This window comes from Mesoplodon densirostris, chromosome 17 (genome assembly GCF_025265405.1).
Source record: "Mesoplodon densirostris isolate mMesDen1 chromosome 17, mMesDen1 primary haplotype, whole genome shotgun sequence".
NCBI classification, from domain to species: Eukaryota; Metazoa; Chordata; class Mammalia; order Artiodactyla; family Ziphiidae; genus Mesoplodon; species Mesoplodon densirostris.
The window spans coordinates 10021600-10036933 of NC_082677.1; the positions used below are offsets into that span (position 1 = coordinate 10021600).

At 38.9% G+C, this 15334-nt stretch overlaps 1 protein-coding gene across 1 annotated transcript in view; it reads left to right on the plus strand.

The window, feature by feature from the left end:
• The window catches only part of RFC3 (replication factor C subunit 3), a 241787-nt gene that overhangs the window by 212237 nt on the left and 14216 nt on the right, over positions 1 to 15334 (plus strand). Inside the window, exon 3 of the mRNA XM_060079867.1 lies at positions 14576 to 14769. Coding sequence (XP_059935850.1) covers positions 14683 to 14769 — 87 coding nt within the window. The 5' untranslated portion in view covers positions 14576 to 14682. The remainder of the gene's footprint in view (positions 1 to 14575; positions 14770 to 15334) is intronic.

A 15334-nucleotide genomic window follows, 5' to 3' on the forward strand; every position in this document is an offset into this window, starting at 1 on the left:
GATCACAAGAGAACCCTTGGCAGTACTTTGTATCTTCATTGTGTGATGTTTACACAGATATTTACATTTGTCAACACTGATTAACCTGTAAACATTTTATGGTATATAAATTATGCCTCAATATAATTGATTTTTTAAAAGAAAAAGAATGGGAACCAAAATAATAATAATAATAATGAACACTGATTTGGTCTTGAATAGAATCCAAAGCTTGACCTCCAATGCAAATTAAAAATCTGACCATAACTTCAAGATAGGTATTCTGCTGGGTTCTATCCAGGTGCAGCACTGAGAGACTGAGGTAATACACTGGAAAGCTTTTCTTTGCTTCTCTACCAAAAATTAGGCTCTGTTTTAAATCCTCATCCTCCCTTTAAGCTTTTGCAGGTCAACCCCTCCAAGCCCTAGGGACCAAGGGGATTTGGTCATGTGCAACTAAGTGCTGACTGTGGATGAGGAAAAGGCAGACTGGAGAGAGGGTTCCCCAGGATTTCAGTTCAACCCCTTACTTACTGCTGTTTGCTGCTAAGGTCCTGCTGCTGACATTACCAGAATCTATCGAATAAAAATGCATCTGGGCACAAGGACCACAGGGCTGGGTCTGGAATGCTTCCCAGCTGGTTTTGGGCCATACATATAAGGTGTTTTCTGGCCATACACACTAGATCTATAATGAGTCATCAACTTGGAAATACATGTTCTGTTTCAAATCTTGTCTTGAAGCATTTGACATCATTTCTTTTTCCTTTGGACTTCTTGTGCTCAGTGTGAGAGTGAATGAATTTGGCCTTGATAATAACAGTGTTAGCCATTTCAGCAGTATTAAAAGTACCTTTTCATCCTTCAGTGTCAATTCTAACAACATCTCCTTAGGGAGGGCTACCCTGATTACTTTAGTTAAAGCAGACATCTCTCACCTCACACTCTTGTGTCACACTCAGTCACATTGCCCTCCATGATTGTCTTCACTGTGTTCATCAATACCTGAAATTATCCTGGTGCTTATTTATTGTCTTGTCTCCTCCTGCTAGAATGACATCCCATGAAAAAGGGGACATAGTTTACCTATTCACTGTTTCCTGAAAACAGTGCTCAGCTCAGAGCAAGTACTTGATGAATAGTTTGGAATGAATTCAACAATGCAATAAAGGAAGAAATTTTTTAAAAAAACAGTTATGTGGAACCTACATTGGAATTCTTTCAAACATTTCTATTTATACTTTTCATCAGTAAATATTGTTGAAAATATAAAATTAGGTTCCAGATTATTTGTCATCTACTGATGAGAGATCTATAAACAAAGGTTGCCAAAATGCAAATTGCTTTTTTAAAAAAGACTTTAATTCCCTTAAAAAGATCTTTTAAATTCTTAAAGTAAAACTAAAGTTTGGTCTCAGTGGACATATTTAGCTATTAAGCAGATATACATATTTGCTTCATGTAGGCATCAAAGACCTTCAGTTGATTTTTTGCCCTTTTCATGGTTCAGAGGTTCCTATTTCAAAACTGTAAATAAAAGTTAACTGAAAATATGGAAATGCCCAGCATAAATTCACCTAGTGAATAAAATTGCAATAAAGAGAGGAAAAGGTGTGTAAGCAAAGTAGGCAACATTCTGTTTTTCTTTGATTTATTGCCGAAGGAAAAGGTAATGATGATTCAACACTTCCAAAAACCTTTATCATTCTAAACTATTTAAAGAAAAAAAAAATTATAGTAGAAAAATGCAGCCTGTAGAAAAATATAAAAACAGGACTCTCCATAAGCTGAAGAAAAGAAGTCTGAATAGAGAGTACCCTGGGAGCATTTATTTTGAATAGAGTTTTGTTTCTCCTCTTAGGCCCATGGGTTTGATAAATTAACTTAAATTTGGGTTTCATTGTCTTTGGCCCCTTTGACATCACAAAAACTCATTTTTCTACTTGGATTGGTTGTGTAGTGGGTTGAATTGCATCTTCCCAAAATACCTGTGCATGTGACCTTATTTGGAAATAGGGTATTTATCTATTTATTGAATAAAAGTTTCTTTAAGTTCCATAGTGCTTTACAATTTTCAAAAGTTTTACACATTTGATTTATATAATCCCATATTAACACTTTTCCCCTCCTACCCCTATATTGCCCCTCTCCCCTTCCCTCTCCCCACTGGTAATCACTAGTTTGTTCTCCATATCTGTGAGTCTGCTTCTTTTTTGTTTTATTCACTAGTTTGTTGTATTTTTAAGATTCCACATATACACGATATCATGCAGTGTTTGTCTTTCTATGTGTGACCTATTTCACTTAACTTAATGCCCTCCAGGTCCATCTATGTTGCTACAAGTGGCAAAGGAAATAGGGTCTATACAGATAAAATTAAGTTAAACATCTCCAGATGAGATGATCCTGGATTTTGGGTGAGCCTTAAGTGCAGTGATTAGTGTTCTTATGAGAAAAGGAAGAGAGAGATTGGAGACATGCAGACAGAGGAGAAAAAAGCAGAGGGAAAGACAGAGGCAGAGATTAGAATGATGCATCTAAACCCAAGGAATGCTAACGATTGCCAGCAACTAGAAGAAGAGAAGCTAGGGAGAGGCATGTAGTAAATTCTCCCTCTGAGCCTCCAGAAAGAACCAACCCTGCCGACAACTTGATTTCAGACTTCTGGCCTCCAGAACTGTGAAAGCATACATTTCTGTTGTTTTAGGCCACCAAGTTTGTGGTAATTTGTTATGGCAGCCCCAGGAAACAAACACAATTGTATACGGCGTACCTCATTTTATTGCACTTTGCAGGAACTGTGTTTTTTACAAATTGAAGGTTCGTGGCAACGCTACCTCGAGCAAGTCTGTCCGCGCCATTTTTCCAACAGCATTTGCTCACTTCATGTCCCTGTGTTACATTTTGGTAATTCTTATATTTCAAATCCTCCACCAGCAAAAAGATTATGACTCACTGAAGGCTCAGATGCTGGCTAGCATTGTTTTAGCAATAAATTATTTTGAAATTAAGGTATGTACATTATTTTTTTTTAGACATAATGCTATTGCACACTTAGTAGACTACAGTGTAGTTTAAACATAACTTTTTATTTTGGGAAACCCCAAAATTCGTGACTCACTTTATTGCTATATGGGCTTTATTTCAGTGAAACCCAACCTGCAAGATCTCCAAGGTATGTCTGTTATGTTTTAAACAAACTTTCTTTTGCTGTGTCTAAAAGGTTGCAGAGCAAGGCATCTGGTTACTTTGCAGACCACTGTGGGGCACTATAATCTGTATCTCTGGGAAGTAGCCTTTGAATGGTCTTTACTCAAAGCTTCTGTAGGCTCTGCTACATTCGAGAATTTACTTTGGGGAACAACAGTGACAACTTCAAGACTCAGGAAAAAGAATCTCAGCCACCCGGGGGCCAATTGAAAACTCTTTCTCATTTAATAACACTTAACATTCTTGGGGGACAAAAATCATTTAGTAACTACTTCCCTAGGAGGTAAAAGCAAATTTTCTTTGAAATGCTTACTTGGCATAGCTGTTCTTTATTCAGTGGTTCTATAATATTTTGATTTTAATGTGTCATATGAAAAATGTACTTCAAATTACTAACAAAATAAGTAAAAGTAGAGGAGGGGCGAGGATGAAAGTCTGTGTTCTTCAGTGTTTACAACATTCACTAAGGTCTTGGGCTATAATATTAAATTTATGATAGACAAGATAAAAATTTAGGAGCAATTCTATTTATTTAAAATGCACTTGAGGGACTTCCCTGGTGGTGCAGTGGGTAAGACTACGTGATCCCAATGCAGGGGGCCCGGGTTCAATCCCTGTCCAGGGAACTAGATCCCACACTCATGCTGCAACTAAGAGTTTGCATGCTGCAACTAAGGAACAGGCAAGCTGCAACTAAGGAGCCCTTGAGCCTCAAGTAAGAAGCCTGCCTGTGCAACTAAAGTAGCCCATGTGCCACAACTAAGGAGCCCACCGGCCGCAACTAAGGAGCACTGCTGCAGCTAAGGAGCCTGCCTGCCACAACTAAGACCCAGTGCAACCAAATAAATAAATAAATATTAAAAAAATAAATAAACAAAATGCACTTGAACTTTCAGAGCTCAGTAAATAACTTTACTATTACTCAGTCATTTAAACAAGAAATTTTAGAAATATTTTTGACAACTCTTCTCTGTACCCCCAAATCCCATCTAAGTATCTTCTAAATACCTGTCCTTAGTTGCACTGTCTTAGAAAAGGCTCATGTCATCCCATGACTAGACGTTCACAATATGTTTCTAACAGTTCTCCCAGCTTCATTGTCTATTCCAATCCACCATCCACACTGTTTCTAGGCTTATATTTTTTTCTATAACAAGTCACATGTTGTGAATTCAAATTCCTCAGCATGATACAAAAGAACTTTTCTTATCTGGCACTGGTCTATGAGTGTACACAGAAGTATTAATTCTATGTAGATAGAAGAATAATTCATAAAACTCTCTTGAGATATAGGCTAGTGTTTCTCAAACTTTAATGTGTATAAAAATCATCTAGGGATCTTATTAAAATAAGACCAGGATGATGAGTGGGGCCTGAGAGTCTGTGTTTCTCATAAAGCTCTTAGGTATTGCAGATGTTTCTAATTCAGGTACCACCCTTTGAGTGGCAAGGATAGAGTGAAGCCTTAAGCTAAGTGTCTAAGGTAAACACTTCTCTCTCTCAATATAAGTATGGGTCCTCTTCCATTTCCTTTTTGGTTCCCTGTCAGCTTCTTCTATGAAAGCCCATGTAAGAGAGTAAAATCCTTGAAGACAAGGACCACGACACCTTCCTCCTTGGGTCTCTCCTCCAGGGTCTAGTGCAGTGCCTGACACTTAGCAGCCATTCCACAGGCTGTCTACAACTGTAACAACAGTTAATAGGTTAATTTATCACAAGAGCTTCATAGACATAGTGTTAAGGGGCCGCAGCAGGAGCTCGCAAAAGGGGGACTGTTTTTTCCAGCTTCCATTCGAGTTAGGTGTGTGTACGCCACTGAGTCTAGCAAATGGGATGTGCCATATGCTGCTTCTAGTCCTGGCCCACATGAACTTTCCACATGTGGTCCTGCACATTCTTTTCCTCTCCGTGGGCTTGATGAAGACAAGTATGGAGGCTGTGGATGCCAGCTGGTGAAGATAGCAGAGACAAAAGAGAGAAGGAGCCTGTGACCCTGTATTACTGACTGGAAGAGAGCCACTTGTTCAGGATCACTCATTTTTGATGTTTCATAAATGAAAAATAAAAGTCCATCTTTCTTGCGCCATTATAGATTTTGGGGTCTGTTTTTACAGTAGATTGCATATCCTACTTAAAGCAGGTAGAATTTTGTAACTTGGCAGAATGATACTGTGATATTAGTGTAAGATCAATGTTGTTTTTGAACTGGTTATGGTTTTCAATTTTGGATGGAGGGATGTTTGTAAATATAAATTCCTGTTAAATTAGCTTTCTTTTTATTTATATACCCATGTTCAAAGGTGGCTGAACCAGGCTAATTGTATACCATAAAAACCATGTTCTGATTTGAATAGTTGCTGTTTTATTTAGAATTTTTAAAAACCCACTTTATTTAGAATGTATCTAGTTTTACCAGTGAAATGCAACATAGAGATTGCAGGTCTAATGTTTTTCTTACAATAATTAGTAGCAAAATTATGAGTAAGTTTGAAATACTAATGTTTCCTAGGGAAATATCTAAAATACAGATGTTTTCAAACCCATAACCCATGAATAAACAGACCTGCTCTTTGAAACTATATTTCTAATGACTAATATTCAAAAGCACCATAGGAAAGGACATGATAATTCAAAATTACCCCTATGGGTAAATAGTTCCTATAAAATGTAATCATTCCTCCAACTTAAGAGGTAGGAAGGATGAGGAATTTAGCAGAGTATTTGAATAAAAAATATCAGTGACATAAAAAAGTATAAGGAATATAAGAAAAATCAATGGGGTTCTGTTAGAAGTTATTACTGATCCTTGCACTTTTACTTATATAATCACATTATTTATAATAAAAGCCTTTTATAATTATTGGCTGTAATATATATCATCCAACTCACAGAATAAATGAAACTGAAGGGATTTCTGAGCCTTTTCATTCAGAAATGAAAAAGAAAATTGATTTCCATATTACAGATTATTGTGGAAATAAATTACTAAATGGTCAGATGTGCTTTGCTTTACATCTCTGAGTATCATTTGTGGATACATTATTTATAGAAAACGTGATTAGTCTTCAAATGTGAAAAATATAGATAAATGTGTTATATTTCACGTTTTTGTAAACCAACCAGGCAAAACTCCATTAACCTGTTAAACCAGAGTGATAGCCTTTCAGATAATAGTTACCAGCTGCTGGGATCCCTGATGCTAGGAGGCAGAGGATGTTTGCATCAGTGACCATCAAACGAACTCCTCGCTTCTCTTAGCCAATTGTTTCCCTTTCTGTCTGCACCAGAGTTTTCCCTCCAGGATCAAGCAGGGGAGAATAAACCAGATACTGCATGATTTGAATTTTGAGTTTGTTGCTTCTCTTTCTGAGGTTTGAATGTTACAAGGTCTAAGCAAAGTTCACAAGCCAAGGAGGCAGGCTGAATCTGGCCTGCAGATAAGTTCTGTTGGCTCTGACAGTGTCCTTGTTTTTCTCAGGAGATTGATTGTACAAAAAAAATCTGGACTGTGGCTTCTTTCAAAACACGTGAAATTCTATGACCAGTGGTCCAGGATCCTGCTTGTGGGTGATCAAGTGAAGCTGAGGGGCTGCCACCCCTTTTTGGTGGGAAGAAACTTACTGCATTCTCTTCCTGTTTTATTCTCCCAAGCTGAGATCATGCATTTATTTGCCTGTCCAGCCCGTGCTGGCATTTCTGTTTGTAACTCCTGTGAAGAGGAATGCAGAAGATATATGGAAATGAGAAAAAATAATCAAACAGTATGGGTTAATGAGCTGCTGTGATTATAGAAAAAGCATAATAACGTTGCTGAAAATATTATCTAGTTTATAAAAATATAATAATTTCTGAGAGAAAAAAGCAAACTATATTTTCAAAAACAATGTTTCAATGAACTGATCTAAAGCTGTCATGATAGACTGCCACCCATCCTAGACCATTGTCTCTGTGTCCCATTTGCTAAAACCAGCATTCACTGGTGTTGCCATTCTACTTTGTAGAAACATGTCAAAAATTGAGAAGTTGAGGAACTGATAAAGATCATGGCAAAAAGGAGTTTCACACAAAAATGTGAATGCTTTGAAGACTGGGAATTCTTCCTTTTGGTAAAAGTACAGAGACGAGGGCTTGCCTGGTGGCGCAGTGGTTGAGAGACTGCCTGCCGATGCAGGGGACATGGGTTCGTACCCCGGTCCGGGAGGATCCCACATGCCGCGGAGAGTCTGGGCCCGTGAGCCATGGCCGCTGAGCCTGCGCATCCAGAGCCTGTGCTCCGCAACGGGAGAGGCCGCACCAGTGAGAGGCCCGCGTACCAAAAAAAAAAAAAAGTACAGAGACTAGTGCAAAAGTGAAAAGAGTGTTAGGGCTTGCAGGGCCCTTAGAAGTTATGTAGCCCAGCCTTACATTTTTGTGGTTGAGTCCATTCAGGCCTAGAGAAAGTGACTTAATCAAAGTCAAAAAAGAAGCCAGGATGAAGCCGGGCCAGGGTGGAGCTATGCCCTGACACTCAGCAGAGAGCTTTCCATCACCGAGGAAATCCCTGGGAAAACTGCTCAGGGTTTTAGAATCTGGACACACTTCCCCTCCCGTCATCTTCCCAGTACATTTATATCATAATTTCTAGTTAGATAAGTATGTGGTGTTTATATTATTTTGAATCTGTGTTATGCAGAGTTGAGCCACATGATAAAACGTTATAACATTTCCTTTCTTAGATACTACATATGCCTTTTATATAATTTTTATGTTTACTGCTCTTGCTAATTGTTTTCTCATTGGTTAGTTTTTAATGTATTAACACATCCTGCTAATTTCCCCGTATTCTCTTGCATATGTATAAATCTCATCTCAGGAAGTGTGAGCACATTAGATACTAATTTCATCTTCTGGAGGTAGTTATCCTCCTACTCCAGCCTGAATAGGTCGTTTGCCAAGCTTGCTCTATCACTGTTGCCTGGGACTTTCCTGCACTGTTGCCTGCAATGCCATCTTGCTCTCTTCCACTGTGGGATCTCCTCATTACTAGATCTCTCTCTCAGAGGCCACAGATTAGTCATTTTTAAAACATCAAGATGAAGTAATATCGGTGACAAGTGCCTCAGAATCTCAAAGAAATAAAGGCATTCTTCCTTTTACACTGGATATTTAATCACATTTTGTGTTTTTAAAGTTGTAATTGGTTTTTTATGCCATTTTATATAAAATAAATCCTCCCTTTCAACATCTATTAGTGACTATTTTTAGTTTTAATATATTACCTTTCAAGAAGGTAGCAAGGGCAACTGAAGACATGTTAAATATATATCACAGTTAAATCATGTAGAAAAAAGTGCTTTTTCCCTTTTGAAATTACAGCTTCATATGTAAAGGATTGAGTAAAATGGGTGACAGATTTGTAATGTGCTCAAGTGGAACAATTTATATTTTATGATTTCTAAGACCAAAGAGATGAAATCCACAATATTCAAATATGGGCTTAAATACTTGTAACTAGCAATCCCAAACAGAATCTTAGCCAAGACTTTTGCAAAACTGACAAGCTGATTCTAACATTTATATGAAAATGCAGAGCACAAAGACTGGCAAAGGCAGCCTGGAATAAGAAGAAAAAAAGTCAAACTACCAGAAATCAAGACCTGTCATAAAGCTACAGTAATCAGGATAGTGTGGTATCTGTGCCTGTATAGACAAATAGACCAATGGAACAGAATAGGGAGTTCAGAAACAAATCCACACATATACGTCACCTGGCTTGTGACAAGGTTATCCTTCAGTGTAATGGAGAAAGTTCTTTTCAATAAATAGTGTTGGCATAATTGGATATTCACATGGGGAAAAAAAGGACCTTGACTCTTATGTCGTAGATCACAGAAAAAAATCAATTCCAGTGGATTTAAAATCTAAATATGAGAATAAAGCAATAAAGTTTTAAAAAGCCCACAGGATAACATCTTCATGACTTTGGAGTAGGCAAACATCTTTTAAAAGTAATATGCACTAAACTACAGTGAAATTAAAAACTTCTGTTCATCAGAAGAAACCTTTAAGAGAGTTCAAAACCAAGTCACGCATAGAAAAAAAAGTTATTTACAATATATTCGTTTGAAGAGAAACAAGTCAATAAGAAAGAGACAATCTAGTAAAAAAATAGCAAAAAAACTTGAAAACCACTTTACAAAAGAATATTCTGATATCCGATAGGCACGTGATAAAATGCTCAACACCATGAATTATTCCTCTATAAACCCACCAGAATGGCTAAAATGAAAAAGGCTTGCTGGTTGATGAGGATGCGGAGGCACTGTAACCTTTGTGCATTGCTGGTGGGAACATAAAATGGTGCAACTGCCATGAAAAACAGTACTATAGCAATTCCACTTCTGAGCATATGCCCTAAAGAATAGGAATCAGAAGCTTGAACAGATATTTGCACACTAATGTTCTTAGCAGCATTATTCACAGAAGCCAAAAGATGAAGAGAACCCAAATGTCTATTGACGGATAAGTGCATAAACAAATTATGGTATATACCTACAATGGAATATTATTCAGCCTTGAAAGAAATGAAATTCTGATACATGTTACATCACTGATAAAATTTAAAGGCATTAGAGTAAGTAAAAGGAACCAGACACAAAAAGATACATATTATATGGTTCCACTTATAAAGGTACCTAGACTAGTCAAATTTAGAGAAAACAGAATGCTGGTTGCCAGAGCCTGGGGATTACCAGCCCTGGGAGTTACTTTTAATAGGTGCAGAGTTCCAGTTTGGGATGATGAAAAAATTCTGGAGACGGATGGTGGTGATGGTCGTACAACAATGTGAATGAATATACTTAATGCTACTGAACTGTACACTTAAAAATAGCTCAAATGGTAAATTTTATGTTACAAATATTTTACCACGATAAAGAAGAAGGTTTCTGTCAGGAAGGATATGAAATATGTAACTTTCATTCATTGTTTATGGGTGTGTAAATTGGTCCAAATATTTTTGAAAACTCTTGTTAGTATCTATTGCAGCTGAACATATGCCTACCCTTATCACTCAGGAATTTCATTCCTAGATGCATGTGTCCAATAGAAATTAGTACATATCTCAAATATATGCACAAGAATGTTCAACTATATTATTTTTACTAACCAAAATATGGAAACAACCCAAATGTCCATCAATAGTACAATGAATAAATAAATTAAGATATATTGATCAGGGCTGGTTACATAATTTACAGGGCCCAGCACAAAATATTTAAAAATTCAGGTGCTTTGTTAAGAAATTATTAAGAATTTCAAGATGGCAACAGCAGAGCATTACACCAAGCAAAAGGCTATGTGACATTGCACAGGTGACATCCCAGGAAGCCTGCCTGATATTAATACAATGCAATACTACATGGCAATAAAAATAGGTACAACCTATTGCTACATACAAGCGGATGAATTTCGCGATATATTGTGAATAAAAGAAGTCAGACACAAAAGAGAATATACTATGCGGTTTCATTTCTATGAAGATTAAGAACAGGGAAAATAGTAAACAATGGTAGAATTTAGAATAGTGGCTACTCCAGAGGGATGTATTGAATGGGAAGGGACATGAGAGAGCCTTCTAGAGTGGTGAAAATGTTCTATATCTTGATCTGGATTATGGTTACACAGATACATACATGTATAAAAACATAAATGACAATACTTGTCTGACTGAATATGAAAGCACTCGTGGTGTCTGCTGTTCCTACCCTCCAATCCCTGTCATCCAGGCACAGATCTCAATCTTGTGCTCTGGCTCCTGTTTGGATGGGTGGTGCTGCATGGACATGTGGCTCAGAGAGCAGTGGAGGAAGACCCTCCATGCTGACATGCTCTCTGATTCACGGCACCCACATGCCCATTGTCCACTATCAACATCTGCCGTCCTGAGATACTCGTAGAGCCAGGGACACCAGCCATGCCAATTCACACCCAACACACTCAGAAGTCTATCTAGGATACTTAGGTTATGGGCAGAAGTGCCTCACATGACCTAAAAAAACCCCTACATTGTAGCACATCATGGCTGTACTTTGCCTTTATTTTCATGAGACATTATTTCAGAGACCCTCCTCTTTCATTGCAATGTAATCAATAGATTTAACATAAGAAAAAAAATACGCATTTAGAAAGAAAATAATTTTCATATTAAAAACAAAAATAGAACATTAGAAGGAAATTTACTCTAGTAATAGAGGTCATTCAGTTAGCACATACTCTTGATGGTGACAGTTGGCTGAAGCAGCCCTTGACATAGAGTGGACCATAAGGTTTGAATTCTTAGATTTCCTTTTTGAAGCAACGAATGGTGTCATCCACACAGGGGCAAAGGGACACTAGCCAAAGAACCGTCTGCCTTCCCACTCAGTTTGAGAATCCCTGGCATTTTAAGGAGATGCCAGTTTTCCTTTTACGAGAAAAATACTTCTCTGCTATGCATCAATCTCTCTGATAAATCATGGCTATTATTTCTATTATAATTATCTTTATAAAAATTCAGTCTTGGGACTTCCCTGGCGGTCCAGTGGTTAAGACTCTGTGCTTCCACTGCAGGGGGCATGGGTTCGATCCCTGGTCAGAGGAACTTAGATCCTGCATGCCGTGAAGTGCAGCCATCTTTAATATCCTGGGATATTTTAACTGTGTGTAAATTTAATATGGAAAGCACAAACCCATTATTACCTGTTTTCTTGGAGCATAAGAGAATAGATGGATAAGAAAACAAAGAATGGATAGGAAAAAATGGTAGGATTGTTGTCCTTTGACAGCATGGGCACAGGCAGGGTCCTGCCCAGCACAGAGGCCCAGTACGGAACTGTGTGTGTGTTGGGAATTACCATCCTCAAGGGAGAAACCCTCAACCAATAGAGTATGGGAGCTGGAGGATGAATGCTTCTTCCCATCTTTCCTCAATAGATGATTCAAAGAAATACTCTATTCATTCCTTAGAAAGTCCCCAGAGGGATCAAGCCCCAGTTGCCCATGGAAGTGACCTTGATAACACACCTTGCTTTGGCTTTACTTCCTCCCCTGTTTCGCTTTCCTCAGTCTCTCACTGCTGATCCATTTGATCATCTCCCCAATAACTTACCCACTTTGTTTTTGGGGAGAGGGTGGATCACCCTGGGCTAAGATGCAGGGACCCAGTTTCCTTCTAGCAAGGGCCTCAACTGTCCCCTAGAGCTTCAAAGCCCTCCTGGATTTTCTGCATCTAACTGACCAATGAACAGGGAAAGTGTGGGCATATGAGAAAAGAAGAAAACTCACAAGGATAGGGGCTAAGCCAAAGTTATATATATATTTTATACCCTTAACTAGTCTCTCAGCCTCTTGAGACCCTGAAATGTCTTCCTCATTACTTCTCTTTAAAGAACCAAAATTAGATCCAGCCTGGAGAAGAACCTTACTCCTGATTCTGGCAAGAACCAATTACAGGTTTGCCCCAGAGAGGTGCACTGGGATGAACTGTCAAGAGTTAGGAGCAGAAGAGCCTGGGTAACACAATCCTTCATCTTAAGGGTCTTTGGAAGGTTTGGTTGGTTCTTTTTAGTCCTTGGTTATAGGTACAAGATGGCAGACATCACTGTGACTATGTCTTTTCTCAATAAAATGTAACCATTAATTGTTGCGTGCCTTCTGTGACAGATGTTTACATTACCTCCCTTAATCTTCAACTGAGCCATAAAGCAAGTTTCATTAACCCCATTTTGAGCTGAGGAACCTGAGTCATTAAGTGATTGGAGCTATAGTTTGCTGGCTGCTGCTGTATACTCATACCTTCTTCTCTGAATACTTCTTTCATGTTCTGGCTCTCTTCTGAGCAGCCATCTCTCACATCCCATCTCACATCAAGGGTCTGGAGTGAGATTTCCAGATAAAATACAGAACACCAATTAGGTTTTAATTTTAGATAAACAGTGAATTTTTTTTGTATAAGTATGCCCATGCAATCAATATTACTGCAAATATTGCATGGTCATAGTTATACTAAAAAGTTATCTGAAATTCAAATTTAACTGGGCCTCCTATATTTTTATTTGTGAAATCTGGCAAGTCAAGGTGAGCTAAGTGTCTTTCTTATGCATTGTTGTCCCCTCCACACCATTTCTGCTTCCTTAGAACTCACAACTTTGAAACACAGGTCTTCAGACTCCACTTTCTACATGAACCCCTCCTTGTTGAAGTTGTCTGCCATGCTTGTTGTCACTCACGTCAATTAATTGATTGTTTTAGTACCTGATTCACTTTCTTTCTCACAGTAATAATTTCATTATTTTTTATGATTCCAATATCCACATAAATGACACTTCAATACCCTTGCTTTTGATTTCTTTTACCTTCTAATTTCAAACATCCCAATTCAACAGGGTAGGAGCATAGGGATTGTGGAGAGTTTTGCAGTATTAAATAGGATGGTCAGGGAGGCCTCACTGAGATGACTCCGAGCAAACACGCTGAAGAGGGACCCAGCTCAGTTGACACTTGGACAGAGTTGGTTCAGGAAGAGGAAATCATAAGCGCAAAGGCCTTGAGGTAGAAGTCTCCCAGGGTGTTTCAAAAGTTTTTTGAGAACAGAGATTGTGTATTATACTTGGTGGTGTTATTAATTGTGCCCAATAATTTCTTGCCCACAGGAATAATTCAGTAAATATGATGATTCAAAGAATACAATAAATTCTTGTGTCATAAGTGAATGAGAGGGTCACCTTGATAGAAGGTTATTAAACATATTTGGAAATCAATTCCTGTCCTGTGGCAGTATTTAGGATTTTGAACAATATGTAAAATAAAAGCATAAGTTAAATAAGTAATTAAAATTACATACACCTAGAGAAGTGCATTTAAGAGGTGCAGTTTGAGTGGCCACATTTCTGTAGCTTTTCACGACCTTTAGATTCCTTTGTTTTAAATTCAGTAAGAATCTTGAGGAATGGAGGTAAGGAAAGGTAGTGAAGATTAGATATTAGTTTTAGCGGTTTATTCAATAAAGCTTCTTTGGGTGCCTGCAAAGTGAGAAAAGCCGGATATATTCTGGTGCCAAGAACAGAGCTCCACACAGTAAATATTTTGTAAGTTTCTGTAGAAGGAATGAGTGAATGAATGAACGACTGAAACGAATTTAGTAGGGTGGTCTCTCTTAAGTTCCCGGATTTGACTCCTAGCGTATCAGAGCCAAGTTTCCAATTTTGCTTAATAATTCCTGTACTATGATAGAGGGTGAGGACAAAGAAAATGATTAAATAAAACAATGAGCCTTATCGAGTAGGTGGTATCCGACTTTGCGCCCAATTCTGTCCGTACTAGGCTTCCGTAGTCTTTCCGCCCCTAACTCGTTTACGCCGCCGCGCAGGTAGTGATGTCGCGAGATTTGGAGTTCGCGGGAAAAGTTTGTGCGTCCGGAGCGGAGAGCGGGCTCGCGGCAAGTTCCAGTGTCGGACCCCGGGAACTCGGGCTGGCATGAGCCTCTGGGTGGACAAGTACCGGCCCTGCGCCTTGGGACAGCTGGACTATCACAAGGAGCAGGCGGCCCAGCTGCGCAACCTGGTGAGTCGGCGGGACGGGGCGGGGAGAGCCGGAGGAGGGGAGGCCTTCGCCCTCTCGCTCAGAAGGTGATGAATGCTGTGGAAAAAAGTAAAACTGGGACGAGCACACGGTGTGGGGGCGGGACCTGTGCTTGTAAACCAAGAAAGTTTACCTGAGGACTTTGTCATCTGAGCCGAAGCTTGAAGGAAGTGGGAGAGAGCCCACAGTAGGGAGCTCTGCGGGGAGGAGTGGAGCGGGTAGAGGGAGCAGCAGGTGCAGAATACCTGAGGCAGGAGTGTGCACAGCCCGTCACTCGGGAGACCAGTGCGGCTGGCTAACCGTGGGCCAGCGGGAAGAGGAGTAGGAAATGGGGGAGTTTGGGGGTGGGAGGAAGTGCAGATACAGTAAATTTTAATAGAGTGAGTTGGGAAGCCTTTGGAACGTTTTGAACAGAGAAGTGACATCATCTGACTTTTTAATAGGCTTACTTAAAATGTCTTGGTGTCATTGCCCGCATTTACAAAAAGGAAGAAATTCTGTTTATTAATTCCTAAGGTCATTTTTAATTCTAAGCTATGTGGTATTA